The sequence below is a fragment of the Nicotiana tomentosiformis genome, chromosome 9, assembly GCF_000390325.3.
Source record: "Nicotiana tomentosiformis chromosome 9, ASM39032v3, whole genome shotgun sequence".
NCBI lineage: Eukaryota > Viridiplantae > Streptophyta > Magnoliopsida > Solanales > Solanaceae > Nicotiana > Nicotiana tomentosiformis.
The window spans coordinates 77,934,469-77,952,506 of record NC_090820.1 but is presented as its reverse complement, the minus strand read 5'-3'; the positions used below and the strand labels follow the sequence as shown (position 1 = coordinate 77,952,506).

Here is an 18,038-nt window from a genome sequence, read left to right as displayed (position 1 = left end):
AGTAGAAAGAAGCATGAAATTTGAGTTAATCTCTCAAAATTGAGATCATTACCTTGAGTTGTGGAAAAATGTTAGTGAGAAGTAGAGGAGCTTTTGAGGTTTTGTTATATTTGAGTTAATCTCTCAATATTTGTATTTTATTTCAGCCAAAAATTTGAGCAAAGCCACAACAAAAGTGTGGGAAATGATAGCACGCTAATTTATTTTCCAGATGGCGTAGGTTTCGAGCCGCCGCTATTTGATTATATTGTATCGGTTAAGTAAACCCCTGCTATTTAACGAAATTTACTAGGGTTGGAACTGACCCCCCCTATTAAACAACCTCAATCTAGGCCTTTTTTTGTAGTGTATCCAGGATTAAAAATAGTCCCGAGAAAACGTATACCTAGGATAAGTTATCCCAGAATAAAGCAGTGAAATTATCAATCCCAGGATTAATACAACATACCAAATAATCAACAAGAAATAATATCAGTATAATTAATTCCAACATAACTAATCTCAGCATAACTAATTCCAACATAACTAATCCCAGCATAACTTGTCTTCAAACCAAACAATCATCCCTTAGTGTGGGAATAGGTTTTAGACTTGGTAAAATTTTATATTATTATTATTATTATTAATATTTCTATTTTTTTTACTTATTTTAGTAACGATAATGATATAATAAAAGGAAAGAGGATTTATATAGTAACTTGTTTGGGACTGGTTGTTGCTGTGGTTGGAAGAAAGTTGAAAATTATACATTAACCATTGGATTTTGTAATGTAAGTTAAATGCCAAAGGTCTTTTGCTTACTTTGGTGAAGTTAGGATATGATTTGCTGATCTTTTTGAGTTGACTACTCTTAGTGTACGTGCGGCGTACGTATTTTTTGCGTGTATCAATAAAAAAATATATAAAATCTAAAATAAAAATAAATTATATGTAATAGCAGTTGACATCGAGATAAATACAACATTAAAAATAATAGTATATCAATATTTTTACTTAAGCAGTCATATTTATCTAATAATGTAGATAGATATACATATAAATGACTTAAAATATTTTTTTAAACTTAAATATGGTCTTTATGCACGTACATTACATCGTATTTTGTGTTATTACAAGATTTAAAAGTAAAATATTGAAAAATGTATATATCACATTTTAAGGAGAATTTTTTTATACTTTCTAATAAATGAAATCATCTTGTAAATTAAAGTTTAAGTAAGATTAGCATATAAAAGAAAATAAATTATATTTGAATTTGTAAGGATCGACCTAACTCATGACAACTTTTATAAAGGAGCAATGTAAGTTCTTTGATATACTTTGAAGTCGTATAGAATATTTTTTTTAAAACAGTTCTTATTTGTTTTTCTGAAAATATGCAATTATGTTATACGTAGAAGACTAGTAAGGCTGAATTATGTAAAAAAAAAAAAGACTTAATTTTGACATTTAGAGGCAAATTCACGGCATAAAAATCTATAAGGAAATAAATAAGATATATTTGGAGGTTATGTAATGATCCAACCAGTTGTTTGGAGCATTTGCATTCCGTTCAGTTGTTTGAAATCTTGAGTAGCTTCATATGATATATTATGACTTGTGTAGATCGTCGGTTTTGGTTTTCAGGTGCTTCAGAATGGATTCGGAGGACTAAACCTCATGTTAGAAGCTTTAGGTTGGAAGAGTTGACCAAGTTTGACTTTTATATATTTGGCCTCGGATCGGAGTTTTGATAGTTCCGGTAGTATAATGACTCGACCGGTCATTTTGAGAATTAGCGTACCGTTCGGTGACTTAAGGTCTCGAGCAGCCTCGTATCATGTGTTATGACTTACGTGTGCGGTTGAGTTCAGGTTTCGGATGATTCGAGATCAATTGGAATAGGTCCATTATGTCATTTATGACTTGTGTGAAAAAATTGAAGTTTATGTAATTATTGAGTTACATCAATAAAATGTAATTATTGTGTTAAATTAAAAATTCATACTCAGTCATATTCATTTCATTGCATATCATAACTCAGTTTTATGACTCTATTTTGATGCATATAAATGTTTTGGGCCGAATGGCCTATTTTTCTGAGATGCCCGAGTGGCTTGAGAGGTTTATGACTGAGTGAGGCTGAGGGCCTGATTTATGTTGCATATTTATGGGATCGGGCTGCACGTCGCAGCATGTTGCATATTTATGGGATCGGACTGCACGCCGCAACATGTTTGATATCGGCTGAGGGCCTGATTTGTGAGGATGAGTGTGGATCGGGACTGCTCGCCTGCAACATATTTATGACTGAGTGAGGCCGAGGGCCTGATTTGTGAGGATGAGTGTGGATCGGGGCTGCCCGCCTGCAGCATACTTTATTATTATAGCACGTGAGTTGTCCGTGCAGATTATAGTGCTTGGGCTGTAGGAGCCCCTCCGGAGTCTGTACACCCCCCCCAGTGAGCGCAAGTACCTACTGAGTGCGAGTGCCGAGTGACTGGAAGGCATGAGTGATTGTGAGGTATGCCCGAATGGCAAGAATGATTGGGAGGTATGCTCGAGTGGCAAGAGCGATTGTGATGTATGTCCGAGTGACACGAGTGACTGTGAGATTTTTCCCGAGGGGCTGTATATGAGTGATGTTCTGCCCGAGGGGATGTTTATGATCTTATCATTGAGTTGCATTGCATTGGCATGCACACATGACATACATGCATAGAGATGTATTTCCTCGTGTTGTACTGCATCACATCATTCATAATTTTTCATACATTGTTGACAGATGGGCATAGTGATGCATTTGTTTTTACACTGGTTATCCGAAAGGAAAATGAAACATCTTATTTATTATTGACAAGATTTTGGGAGAAATTTATTGTTTTCAAACTATTCATATTTTTGGCAACTTCAGTAAACGATTTGGTTTTTTTTTCACTGATGTATTTGAATGAAAGAACTACTATTTTTGAAATCATGATTTGGCTGGGCATTTTATCCCTGAGTTACTTCTGGCATTATTTGCTTTATGTTGTAATGGATTGTTGTGGACTATTGGTTTTGGACCCGACCTTAGTGGAAGCTCGTCACTACTTTCAACCTACGGGTAGGTTTGTTACTTACTCAGTGCTGTTGTTGTGCTCAATAGTTGCGGGACTTGAAGATGTACCTGCATTCCTGTTGTAGCTGCCTTTTGTTCAGGGTAGCCTTAGATTTATAAAAGCCCTGTTTATGTATTATTCAAACAGACTATGTATTATTTCATTTCCGCTTTGTATATTCTATTCTTAGAAGCTCATGATTTGTATTACCAGTTTTTGGGGAATGTATAAGGTTAAGATAATTATTTACTTAAATTTCTCTAATAATTGTTATTGGAATTGGATAGTTGAAAGTTGACTTACCTAGCGAGTTGGGTTAGGTGACATCACGACTAGTTGAATTTTGGGTCGTGACACATGCACATCTATACTCTGTGAAACAAATGATTGGTTTAGTTGTACTTGTACCCTTCAAATATATAGTGCATCCGCCTCGGGCAAATTTTGGAGATTCTCATTTTTAAGGATCCTAAGTTGTACAAGTTCTCGTCTGTCTCGAAGGGTGCAAAATATAGAATATGTGCTTTATACTTAGTTAATTATAGCGTTTTGTACATTGTAGGAATTGGATATATAAGATGTTATCAATGCTGAGGCTGTCTTGCAGTCAATATATTTTTTATTTACCTCAGTGTACTTCTAATTTGTCACTTTCAAATTAAATTAATTTGTGTCACAGGGTAGCATTATTCCCTTGCATGCATCTGGTCATCAGTTATATTATTTTCTTTGATTTGTTATATTACATCTGTGATTAAGTATGTTATAGTCTTCTTTCTTTTTGTTGTACAAATACATTCTTTTTCAATTGAAAGCAAAAGAGGTGTTGCCAATATAATGATCAATCATAAATTCATTTGTTATCTTTGAAGTTTACAAAAAAACTGCAAGCTTTATGATTGATTAAACATGAAATTATTATTTTGGAATACAGACAGGAAGAAGAAGAAGAAAATAAATGAAATGAAGAGATGGAGTTTTGAGCCTTTGACATCTCAGCATGCTATCTGATCTAGCGTTTAATCTCTTAAAGAAACAGAAGACAACCGAGTTAGAGTCTTTTAGCCTGTTTGGCCAAGCTTCTCCAATTCTAGAATCACTTTTTTTTCAAAAAAAAAAATACTTTTTTTCAAAGTGAAATATTTGGCTAAACTTTTGGAAGAAAAAAAAAGTGTTTTTGAGAAGAAACAGAAGCAGTTTTGGAGAAGCAGAAAAAAGTAACTTCTCTCCAAAATCACTTTTGTGAAAAACACTTTTGAGAAAAATACACTTAGTAGCAGTTTTTAAAAGTTTGGTCAAACACTAATTGCTGCTCAGAAGTACTTTTCAAATTAATTAGTCAAACACAAATTGCTTTTAACTAAAAGTACTTTTGAGAAAAGTATTTTTGAGTAAAAACACTTTTCAAATAGGCCTGGCAAGTGGGCTGATCCAGGCCCGGGACCGGCCCAGGACCGCGGGCCAGACGGGCCAAACGGTTAAACGGGCCAGGACCGTTTGGTCCGGTTTTAGTGGGCCTGGTCCGGTCTCGTGGGCCGGTCCTCTGATTTGGCCCGCCAGGGCCCGGGACCGCTTGGCCCGCCAGGGCCCGGGACCAGACCGGGACCGGCCCGGTCCCCTTAGCGGGCCTAGCGGGCCCAACGGCTATTTTTTTTTAATTTTTTTTTTTTTAAAACGTTTGACTGTAAAAAATAGCCGTTGGGCTGTAAAAAATAGCCGTTGGCTATTTATGAAATAGCCATTTAACCCCTCAACTTTGTTTTAATCCCAAACTTTTTATAATTACACTTTTTCCCTATTTTCAACTATAAATACCCCATCATTATTTCATTTTTTCTTACAAAATCATCAATCTCTCTCTAATTTACTTCTACTATTGCTTACTTTATTGTTACAATTTGTGAAACAATTGTGAAGTTGGTGAATTGAAGTCTTCAACGATAATCAATTTCCAACAAGTTGTTCGTCAATTCGGTAAACTCGTTCCAACTCTTAAGTTTTAATATTATAATTTTGTTTGTTTTATTTACTTTGCTTGATTAATTAAGATGGCTTATTCCTTAAAAATATGTTTAGTAAAAATAAGGGAAAATCGAAGAGTGGTGAATCTAGTGGCCAATATGTTCCTCCTCCACTTCCCCCGGCTCCACGACCCAAACATGTTACCCGTCCTACACCTCCTATTCTTGATAGCGATAATAGTTTATTACAATTTACCGAGAGTCAATTTTTCCATAATATAGTACCCGGTGAACAATTAAACCATGAATATATGAATGCTCTTTATGGTAATCCAACTATTAATGAAAATGATGATGAAGAAATAGATTTTGATGAAACGCAACCGGATGATGATACACCCACTAGTCCTGCTCCTGAAGTTAACCCAACTAATAATAATCTAGATGATCTCCCATCTGACCCTCCTATTAGTGCCCCTACTTTTTCTAGACAACCTCCTAAACGGGCAGAAACATCTCTTGTTTGGCAATATTTTACTCAACTAAGAGAAAAAAATAAGGCTAAGTGTAAAACTTGTGGCAAAGAGTTAGTTTTTCAATATGTTGGAAGTCGGGGGGGTACGGGAAGTTTGGCTAGACACATATTGCTACACCCTCAAGATAAAACTAGATATTTTTGTATGAAAACTTTGGCTGAGGGGACAAGTACACCTAGTCAGGCTGACCTTAGTACCGGGTCAAATCAATTTCAACCGGGAATTAACACTGTTACCGGTGGTATTTTATATTATGATCCAAAAAAAGATCGGGAAGAATTGGCAAAAATGGTCACTGTTATGTGCCTACCCTATAGTTTTCCTTCTAACCCCCACTTTGTGCATTATATTAGAAAAATTTTTAATCCTACTTATAAAGGTTTTCCTCGCACAACCGTAAAGAGTGATATTTATAAATATAAACATGAATATGAACAATATTTGCGCTATTTATTTACTCATATAAATTGTCGTCTTGCTATTACAACTGATATTGGTAGAAGTGGTAATGACTGTGATTACCTTACTGTTACCAGTCATTGGATTGATGAGCATTGGATAATGCAAAAGCGCATTATTGCTTATAGAATAATTAATTCACGTCACACAGGGCAGTTTATTTCTAGCACGATTGCGGATATTTGTAGATATTTTTGTATTAGTGATAAAATAATATCAGTTTCAATGGATAATGCTACTAGTAACACAAATGCTGTAGCCTTGCTTACCACGATACTAAGTCCTGTATTTAGTAATATTTTTCATGTTAGATGTATTTGTCATATTTACCATTTAATTGTGGGTGATGGCATGCGAATTTTAAATGTTGAAATTGAAAAAGTTAAAATGGCTCTTAATTGGCTTTTTTATTCAAATCGTAGAAGTAGACTTAGAGAATATTTTAAAAGATGCGATGAATTTGGCCTAAGAGAAAGAAAGGTTCCTAAACCTTGTCCAACTAGATGGAATTACATGTATGAAAGATATTGCCATGATTTTTAATGCTATAATAAAAATATAACACATTGATTTGAATATCTCTATACTACATATACATCTTAAAATATACTATATATACATAGTATTTTAGATATAATATACATATAGTATAGTATACATAGTATACTAGATATATATAGTAGATATACATGTATATATAGTATATCTTAAGATGTATATATAGTATATAAATCGAATATAGCTTATATATAGTATACATATATATATATATATATATATATAGTATACATATATATATATATACTATACTATAGTCTATACTAAGATATACTATATATACATCTTAAGATATACTATACTACATATACATCTTAAGATATAGTATATATACTATACTATATATACATCTTAAGATATACTATATATACTATACTATATATACATCTTAAGATATACTATATATACATCTTAAGATATACTATATATACATAGTATACTAGATATATATAGTAGATATACTATACTATTTATACATCTTAAGATATACTATATATACTATACTATATATACATCTTAAGATATACTATATATACTATACTATATATACATCTTAAGATATACTATATATACATCTTAAGATATACTATATATACATAGTATACTAGACATATATAGTAGATATACTATACTATATATACATCTTAAGATATACTATATATACTATACTATATATACATCTTAAGATATACTATATATACTATACTACATATACATCTTAAGATATACTAAGTATACTAGATATACTAGATATATATAGTAGATATACATGTATATATAGTATATCTTAAGATGTATATATAGTATATAAATCGAATATAGCTTATATATAGTAAGATGTATATATATTATAGTATAGTTTAGTATACATATAAGCTTATATATATACTATACTATAGTCTATACTATATATACATCTCATAAGATATATAAACTATATTCGATATACTATATATACATCTTAAGATATACTATATATACTATACTATATATACATCTTAAGATATACTATATATACTATACTATATATATATATATATATATATATATATATATAAACTTATATATATACTATACTATAGTCTATACTAGATATACTAAGATATACTAAGTATACTAAGATATACTATATATACATCTTAAGATATACTATATATACTATACTATATATACATCTTAAGATATACTATATATACATAGTATACTAGATATACTAGATATATATAATAGATATACATGTATATATAGTATATCTTAAGCTACACATATAGTATAATATAGTATAGTATATATATATATATATATATATAAGCTTATATTTATACTATACTATAGTCTATACTATATATACATCTCATAAGATATATAAACTATATTCGATATATTATATATACATCTTAAGATATACTATATATACTATACTATATATACATATTAAGATATACTATATATACTATACTACATATACATCTTAAGATATACTATATATACATAGTATACTAGATATATATAGATACTAGATATATGTATACTATGTGTATATATATATATATATATATTTTAAGATGTATATATAGTATATAAATCGAATATAGCTTATATATCTTTATTACTATTTTTTACTCTAACTTCTATAAAAAAAAAATTAAAAATAAAAAGTTTTTGTTGGGCCCGTTTAGGCCCGGAACCGGCCCACTAAACCCAGGCCCGTTAGTTCATGGTCCCGGTCCCGGGCCGGTTACAGCAATAAACCCGCGAGGCCCAGGACCGTTTAGGACCGGACCGTATAGGACCGGCCCACTTAGAACCGGCCCACTTAGGACCGGGCCCGCGAAGCCCACTTAGGACCGGGCCCGGCCCAGTTGCCACCCCTATTTTCAAAATAAGCTAATTTTTGCCGCTTGGCCAAACATGCTATCACTTAAATCGAAAAATGGCCAAAAATGCCCCTAAGATATTTAAAATGGCTCAATTTTGCCCTTCTTCCACCTATTGGACCATAAATGTCCTTAACGTTAGTTTTTGGGCTCAAACTTACCCCTATATCTAACAGAAGTGCCAACAATACCCCTAACGTATTGAAAATGGCTCAGAAATACCCTATGTTAACCTTTTGGTCCGCAAATGCCCATAACGTTTGTTTTTTGGCTCAATCTTACCTTTATATATAACAGAACTAACCTGGTTAATTTTTTGACTTTAACAATACCCCTACACGTTGCGGATTAAAAAAATGCCACATGACGAAGTTAAAGTCAAAAAATTGACCAGGTTAGTTCTGTTATATGTAGGAGTAAGTTTGAGCCCAAAAATAAACGTTAGGATTAGTTGCGGACCAAAAGGTTAACAGAGGGTATTTCTGAGTCATTTTCAATACGTTAGGGGTATTGTTGGCCCTTCTGTTAGATATATGGGTAAGTTTGAGCACAAAAACTAACGTTAAGGACATTTATGACCCAATAGGTGGAAGGAGAGCAAAATTGAGCCATTTTCAATACCTTAGGGGCATTTTTGGCCCTTTTCCGTACTTAAATTAGGAGCCTAATAATATTTTTTGTATATTTGTTATTGAATGTATTACTCATGTATATGCGTAACAATCTAGAAATTACAGGTTATCGTCTTAAATTATTAATTACACAACAACTCAATGCAGACCAGTCTGCTTTGACCCTGGTTGATATGTTTATCCGACGCATGTTAACCAAACGTGATATAAGATAATAGTACTGAATTTTATACCGTTTATTTTCAAACCTCAGTAACCAAATAACCCCCTAAGGAAAGATATTTTTCTATCTTTAAAAGTAGTGGCTTTATCCAAATTATATTTTATTCTAATTTTGAAGCAGTATTTGGCCTCTTGCCATAATATATTCTGGGAATTGGAGAAGAAATTCATGACAATGCTGTTTAAGACACTGATTATTTATAAAAGGTGGACTCAAATTTCATGACCAGAAAAATTCAAACAAAATTTTACATGTACAGTAGGAGGTTTAGCTTTTCATTTGCTCTAACAAAAAATATAAAAATAAAAAGAGGATAGCAGAATCCTCCCTAGTTTATGCTCTTATTTAACAAAAAACAAATAAAAATGTGATACATGCATACAGTGTTGAAGACAAGTATCTGCACTCTTCTGCAGATGAATCTGCACACCCCCTTAATTAGGGACATGACATGGAAAAATTGGGGGCAAAGGCTATATACTACAAATTCACAAGCAGGCTACAAATTTGAAATCTGAACCTAATAGGAGACACCCAAATACACTTTAGTATCTATCAAGTGCAAGAGTTAAATTACAATTGGGCTAAACATCCTATTCACATGCAGCTAGCTAACAAGATGGGGGTTGAAGTTGCTTCAACCGTCTTACTACTTGTTTCATTGTAGGTCTAGTTGAAAGAGAGTCAACTGTGCAGACCACAGCCAAATGTAGTACCTCAACCAAATCATCATGTGGACCTGAATCCCATAGACCAGCAGTAAAGAACTCCTTTGCACGGCCCTGGCGTAAAAGCATGCACGCCCAAGCAACAATATTGAATCCATTTCCATAAGAAGAGAAAGAGGGATCAAGTGCTTTCTTGTCTGATATTAACTCAAGCAACACAACCCCATAACTGTAGACATCAGCCTTATCCGAGACACGACAAGTCATGGCATATTCAGGAGCAACATACCCGAAAGTTCCAGCCACACCAGTAGTGGCATGGGTCTCTGAAGTTCCCAGTAATCTAGCCAAACCAAAATCAGATAAATATGCAGTATAGTCTTCATCCAATAGGATGTTGCTTGGCTTTACATCACGATGAAGCACACGCGGTACACACTGATCATGCAGGTAAGCAAGTGCACGGGCAATGTCCAAAGCAATCTTGTGAAGTACCCTCCAATCCACAGCCCTCGTTGACCTGTCCTGAATAAACTTTTCCAAATTACCGCCTGGCAAATAGTTATAGATTAGAAACATTTCCGTTTCACTATTATGATATCCAATCAGAGTTACGAGGTTTGGATGTCGAAGCCTCCCCAATGTTCTGATTTCTGCATCAAACTGTTGGATCCCTTGAAAACGTCCTACAGCAAGTCGCTTTACTGCCACTAGGAACCCTGGTGCAATCTCAGCTTTGTATGTTGCTCCGAAACCTCCACTGCCTATGCAATTGCTCGCATTGAAGCTCCCTGTGGCCCGCACGACATTCTCAAATGTCAAAGGAACCGCAACTTCTGTAAAAACTGTTACCTCTTTCCTGGTAGATCCTGCAACTCTAGATCTTGGATTCCATTTTCTGGTGTAAAAGAAGAGGACTATCAAAGCAAGAAGAACTGACACAATAGCTGCAGCAGATGTTATGGATGCTATCTCAATTGAGTTGAAACCACCACCATTTCCTCCTTTTTGGGTTGGAGTTGACGGAGGAGACACAGCAGAATCTTGTGAGTTCCCTATTCTGCCCTGCTGATCTGTAGAAGGTGTTGATAGAGAAAATACATGGCAAGATTGCAGAAAGGGGTTGCCCTGAACACTATTGCATTTCATCAAATCTCTATTAAGAGGTAGTGGCCCAGACAGATTATTGAAAGACACATTAAACGCTGCCAGTGTGGTCACATTGGCCAAGCCTGAAGGTATTTTCCCTGATAAATTATTATTGTTAAGAAGAAGCGCAGTCAAATTCCTCAAATTCACAAGATTGTTTGGAATTTCACCAGACAATGAATTCGAAGAAAGTTCAAGCTCTTGTAAAGAGTGCAATTGCCCAAAACTTGAGGGGATGGAGCCAACCAAATTATTGCCAGCTAAAGAGAGGTAACTGAGATCCTTTATCTGACCAAGACTGCTTGGAATCTGGCCTTGCAAGAGGTTCCAACTTAAATTGAGAGCGACCAAAGAAACCAGACTCCCTATACTCGGAGGAATTGTCCCACCAATCTGGTTTTTGGAGCCATCCAACAGCTTAAGAGGCCCACAAATTGCACCAAGATCCTCTGGAATTTGGCCAGACAATGCATTATTGCTTACATTAACAATCATACCTTTCAATTCATGACATTTCTCGAACAAGTTACCAGGAAAAGGTCCAGTAAACCTGTTACCACCAGCTAGAAATGCATAAACAGTTTGCTTGCCTAACATTTCAGGTGCAATGAGCACAGAAGGCGGTAAATTTCCTGTGAAGTTGTTACCACCGAAATTATGAAATACTGCACGGCCAGCATCATCTCCAAATAACAAAGTGGTGTCTAGTACACTTCTATTGGTGAAGTGCGCTAGATATGCAGATGATGGATCTCTACCGCTGGACACAACATGAGCACAACTGTAATTGGAAAACCTGGGAAGTGAACCAGAGAGATAATTCTCACTCACATCGAACACAAACATACAAGGAACCGGTAGTTTCTCAACAAGCTGTCCAGTCAACCTATTTGAGCTCAAGTCAAGAAAATGCAGCTTCTGGCAGCTACCCAATTCCTCAGAGATCTCTCCAGTATAAAAATTTTGAGCCAAATTCACCATCTCTAAACTGTCACAAGCACCCCAACTACCAGGAATTTTTCCCGAAAGAGTTGACCTAGGAGCCCAAATCATCCTCAAACTAGGAAGCCCGGTTATCTGTGATGGGATTGTGCCTTCAAAGAAGTTGTACTCATCAGTAGTGAATGCCAATTTTGCAGAAGCATCAATTACTGAATTAGACACATTTGGAAGAGGATCCCACAAATTTGACAGCACGAGAATGGATAATTTCGAGCAGTTTCCTAGCTCAGACGGTATTGGTCCACTCAGGCTGTTCCTGGACACGTCAAGAACCTTGAGATCAGTTAGTCGACCAAGTTCAGCTGGAATACCATCTTCCAACAAATTTGAATACAAGACAAGTGACTGTAACCCTCTGCAGTTCCCTAAACTTTTAGGAATACCCTCACTTAAAAAATTACCCGCCATCTCTAGATTCTCAAGCTTCTCACACGAACGTCCAATCTCACCAGGAATAGACCCGCTAAGCTGATTAAACGACAGGTACACTCCTCTCAAATCTCCAAATCCACCAATGAGTGCTGGAATGGAACCGTTTACTCTATTTCCAGCAAGATTCAGGATTTGCAGAGCAGCACAATTTGACAAGGAATCCGGAATGCCACCCACAATCTCATTAAAACCCAAGTTCAGAACCCTCAATTTCCTCAACCCCTTAAACTTAAATGGCAAAGACCCTTTAATTAAATTCCCTTCCAGATCCAAAACTTCAAGATTCTCCATATCCCAAATTCCCAAGGGGATTTCACCACCCAATTCATTAAAAGGCAAAGACAAAACCTTCAGTTCAGTCAATCTTGATATTGCCTTAGGTACTTTACCAACAAGCTTAACACTATTATCAGCACAAAGCCTTCTAATACCAAAGCCATACAAAGGAAATTGAGCAATTTTAGCACAAGACAAAGAACCCAAATTACCTCCACTGATATTCAAAGCCACAACACGTGAATTGGAATCACATGAAACACCAAACCATGAACAGTGATCGTCAGTATTGTTCAAGCTCCAGCTAGAAATCACTCCAGAAGGGTCTAAAAGTGAAGTCTTTAACTCCAAGAGAGCTGATTTATCTGAATCTGAGGAGTCCGCATACACATGAGCTAAGAGAAAAGCGCAAAAGATGAAAAAATACTTCAAGGGTTTGTGAAAATTGTACCATTTGATGACAAAACAACAACGACCCATTACTAAAAACCCAAAAGGGTCCTCAAAAATGCAAAAAAAAGATTCTTAAATCCTTTTCTTGATTTGAACAAAAAATGGGGGGTTTTAACCAAAAACCCTAGCGCTAACCCTAATTTTTTGGGCTGCTTGCTTTTTTGTGAACAGGAGAAGAAAGAGAGAGTCAAGAAGAGGAGAGAGAAAAGACTTAAGATAGACAGAGAGAGAGAAAACGCGTTGCTGCTGTTTTTTTTCCAATTTTCTCAATTTTCTATGAACTTAGTAGTAGTAGTAGTAACTCTTTTTTCTTTGTTTTTGTGCTTCCTTGTACGTTCATTTCCATTAAATTCTTTGCTCAACTGTTTTCGTTTTTGTTCTTGTCTGAAAATCATTTTCAAAATTTTATTTTTTTGATATTTGGTTGATGTGGGGTCAGTTGAAGACAGTGATGGTGGGGTCTGGTCTACATTACACTTTGGTGAAAGAGATGGAGACCATGCCGGTCAATAAATGCATCACCCCGTCAAGGTCTACCTCCCTTGGCCAAGGGTAGTGTTGTAAAAACTTACCAACATCCTAGATGCACGGTATAAATAGTAGGTGCGAATAATTTGGAAGAGTCTTAATTAATCATGGTTAATTATATATTTCTATCTTATTAACAGCGGATGAGATGGAGGCTAGCTTCGGGGGTTTTATGCGATAAGAATGTGTCGCCTAGATTTAAGGGCAATTTCTACAGAGTGGTGGTTAGATCGACTATGTTATATGGAGTTGGGTGTTGGCTCGTCAAGAAATCCCATGTCTAGAAGATAAAAGTAACTGAAATGAAATGAGGATATTGATATGGATGTGCGGACATACTAGGAAAGACAAGATTAGGAATAAGTTATTAGGGACAAGGTGGGAGTGGCCTATGTGGAAGATAAGTTGCGAGAATCGAGGCCGATATTCAGCTTAAAGTATGTATATTTATATGTATATTGCCTCGCATTTTACTCATGTTTCGTAAATTTCGAATGTGTAATGTAATAATTTGTGCTAATTCGTAATATTTTTATGTGTAGGAATCATTCGAAGGGGATGTGGGACAAAGGTGCATGATTTGAAGCAAAAAGAGAACAAATTAGAAAATTGGCACAGTGTAGCGCCCTAGGTAGCATGGGGCGCTACCTGTGGCACAGTTTCCAGAAGTGAAAAATTTCCAGCGCCAGGGCTAGCGCCCCATGCTACCCTGGGCACTAGTGACAAAAACTTGTCCTATTTCGCCAGGAACTTGGTTATTTCGACCCAAGACGCCCTTAACTCATATAAAAGCAAGTCTAAACCTATTTTGGAGGGGGAGGCGTCGCTTTGAGAAAAAAACACAAGCACAGAACACTCGTGAGTACATAATTCATCAATTATTCCATTCTTCATCTAGTATTCATAGTTTTTATGTTTAAAAATAATATTTTGATTATTGTTATGAACATGAATGTCTAAGAACTTTATTATTCTAGGGTTATGGGTCGTTCTTGACTATTGTAATTTGACGGTTGATTGTTTTGATTGATTTTATCATATTAATTTATTTATTCAATCTTGTACTTAATTATTTTATTGTGTAGCTAACAATAGAGTACTATCTACGAATTTATAGTTGAACTCGAAAGTGGAAACTATAGATTGCATATAGAATTGAGTAGAGTAAGTTCTTGAATCTGGGCATCGAAGAATAAATTCGCGATTAGGATTGACATATTCTAGTTGCCTTACTTGATTATTTTTTGCAGGAAATATACATGCATTCTTGTCAAGTTTGATTCTATACACATATAGTCTTAGATTGTCTTGAATAGGCGAGCGGAGCGTCGAAAGAACTTTGCGAGCATAATAAACTGTCACGACCCAATTTCTCCTACAGGCCGTAATGGCGTCCAACGTCACCGCTAGGCAAGACAACGGTGAACTAGCCATGTATTTGTTCTTTTTAATAATTTCAAAGTATTTGATTTTATTTATTAAGAGAATGATTAATAGGAATTTATAGAAAAGTAAAGCATAAACTAACGAAAGAGTAAATACAGTGAATTTAATACTTAAAAAACCATAAAGTGTCTATTAGAATATCCCCAAAATCCAGCGTCACAAGTGTATGAGTAACTACTGTCTGGAATAAGATAGATAGAAAATAAATACAAAGAGAGATTGTGGGTGCTGCAGGACGGACACAGATAGCAGCTCACCACTATGCCTCGGGGTAACGGGGGTATGCGCCTGAATGACTGCCATATGCACCTACCTCAGATCCTGCACGATGCAGAAGTGTAGCATGACTACATAAACAACATGTACCCAGTAAATATCTAGTCTAACCTCGAAGAAGTAGTGACGAGGGGTTGACATCGACACTTACTATAGGCCAATAAATAAAGTACATAAATTTTAAATAGGTATGAAATACATCAATAATAATAATGCAATAATGAACAATGAACAGTAAATAAGTGATTCTTTAACTAGATGTCAATCAAGATCTCCAATTAACACATACTAACTTCAACAAATACCATCCATCAAGTAAATTATAAAGTCTCAAGTCAAGTAAGTAATATCAAGTATAATCGGACTCGAGCATTATCACGCATAGTTTATGCTGAGGTCGTACGGCCCGATCCAGAATAATATGTACACTATCGAGGGTCGTCCGACGCGAACCATAGATGCATTTATTATACTGCTGAGGCATTCGGCCCGCTCCACAAGAAGAGAGAATACTCTACGAACTCCGATTTAACGGCTACTACAAGATTAATACACAAGGAGGTACAATTTCTACCAACGGTTAAGTAACCCACCAAAACTCAAAGTAAGTGAAGTTCGGTCTTTACGAATCCTTTATCAAGTTTCAGTATAATTTAAGCACTTAAATTAACAAGTATAGTACAAATAATACAAGTATTTTATGATAGAGTCCTAAAACTAACTGGACATAAGCATGATTTGTAGCTACATACGGACTCTCGTTACTTCGTGCGTACGTAGCACCCATAATTAGTAGCAAATAACAATTTGAACAACTATGGGGTAAATTCCCTCTTATAAGGTTAGGCAAGAGACTTACCTCCTTCCCAAGCTCACTTTCTGATCCACAAATTCGCTCTAAAATCCTCAAGTCGATGCCGAACAATCCGAAACTAGTCAAATATTATATAAATTAATCAATATATACTCAAAAATTCATAATTTAACTTCTAGAGTCATAATCCAACCCAAATTGGAAGATTCCTAAAATTCGCCCTCAAGCTCACGTGCCCGAATTCCGGAATTTTTTGGAGATAAATATTACCCATAGCCTCACGAACCCAAGTATATAATTTCTACCCAATTTCATTATCATTTTTGTGGTCTAATCCCATTTTTATCAAAGACCTAGTTTTTTACACTAAACTTATAATTTCCGTAATTTCTATGTTAACATCTACCCATAATGCATGATTTAAACTCATATTGTATAGAAATTATTTACCTCAAAGTGCTAGATGAAAATCCCTCCTCAAAGAGATCTAAATTCGACCAACAAGTGGGAGAAATGAAGAAAATGAGCCTAAGTCCCGATTTAAATGCACCCTTCTGCCCCCCAGCGATTCCGCGTCTGTGGCTCTACATCTGCGGCAATTGCATCGCAAATGCGGTCCTCTTCAGTTGGCCTCCTTCCACTTCTGTGATACCTTCTTCGTATCTGCTGGCTCGCAGATACGGTCAAGCCCTCGCATCTGCGCCACTGTTGCCTTCAGCTCCAGGCCGCTTCTGTGGACCATTGACTGCTTATGTGGTCGCGCACATGCGCCCCCACGTCCGCACCTATGGACTCAACCCAACTTCACACCTGCGGCTAGCCAATCACTTTTGAGGTGCCGCACCTGTGGCCAATTCTTCGCAGGTGTGATAGTACTAGATCTTTGCTGCTTCAGCAATTCTTCCAAGTTCAAACATGTTCCGCACATCGTCTCAACAGCACCCAAGGCCCCCGGGACCAATTCCAAACATACCAATAAGTTTGTAAACATAAAACGGACTCGCTCAAACCCTAAGAATGCATAAAATAATATCAAAACTAAGAATCTCACCCCAAAACCAAATCGAATCAATTTATGAACTTCAAGTTTTTCCAACTTAGTCCGAACACGCCGAATCATAGTTAGACTACTCGGAATGACACCAAAGTTTGCGTACAAGTCATATATCACCATACAGAACTATTCACAGGCTCGAAATCCTAAACGAACCTTGATAACACCAAATCCTACTCCAAATCATACTTAAAGAACTTGAAAACCTTTAATGCGCCAACTTTCAACATTAAGCGCTAAAACGCTCCCGGGTCATTCGAAACTCGATCCCAACACACACCCAAGTCCAAAATCATCATACGAACTTATTGGGACCATCAAATCCTAGTTTCGAGGTCGTTTACCCAAAACGTTGACTCAAGTCAAACTTGGCCATTATGGGCCACTATTAAGGAACTAAGTGTTCTGATTTCAACTTGAACCCTTCCAAAACCGAACCAACCATCCCCGCAAGTCATAAAACAGTAAAGGCACATATAGGCAATCTTAATTAGGGGAACGAGGATCTAAAATGTAAAATGACCAGTTGGGTCATTACATAAACCCTGCTAATCAACAGATTAGATAAGTTAAGTGATTACATCAACTAGAAAAACGTAATAGGAAAGACATTA

The 18,038-nt window shown here is 35.7% G+C and overlaps 1 protein-coding gene across 1 annotated transcript; it reads right to left on the bottom strand.

The window, feature by feature from the left end:
- Positions 1 to 9,623: 9,623 nt before the first annotated feature.
- LOC104091240 (LRR receptor-like serine/threonine-protein kinase RPK2) lies at positions 9,624 to 13,616 on the bottom strand. Its single transcript, XM_009596521.4, has one exon. It carries the CDS (start codon positions 13,331 to 13,333, stop codon positions 9,938 to 9,940), a length of 3,396 nt encoding a protein of 1,131 aa, XP_009594816.1. The 5' UTR covers positions 13,334 to 13,616; the 3' UTR covers positions 9,624 to 9,937.
- Between the last annotated feature and the right edge of the window lie 4,422 nt (positions 13,617 to 18,038).

What these genes read in the sequence shown, in the direction of transcription:
- LOC104091240 (XM_009596521.4), bottom strand. Translation starts at nt 13,333, where the DNA reads ATGGGTCGTTGTTGTTTTGTCATCAAATGGTACAATTTTCACAAACCC.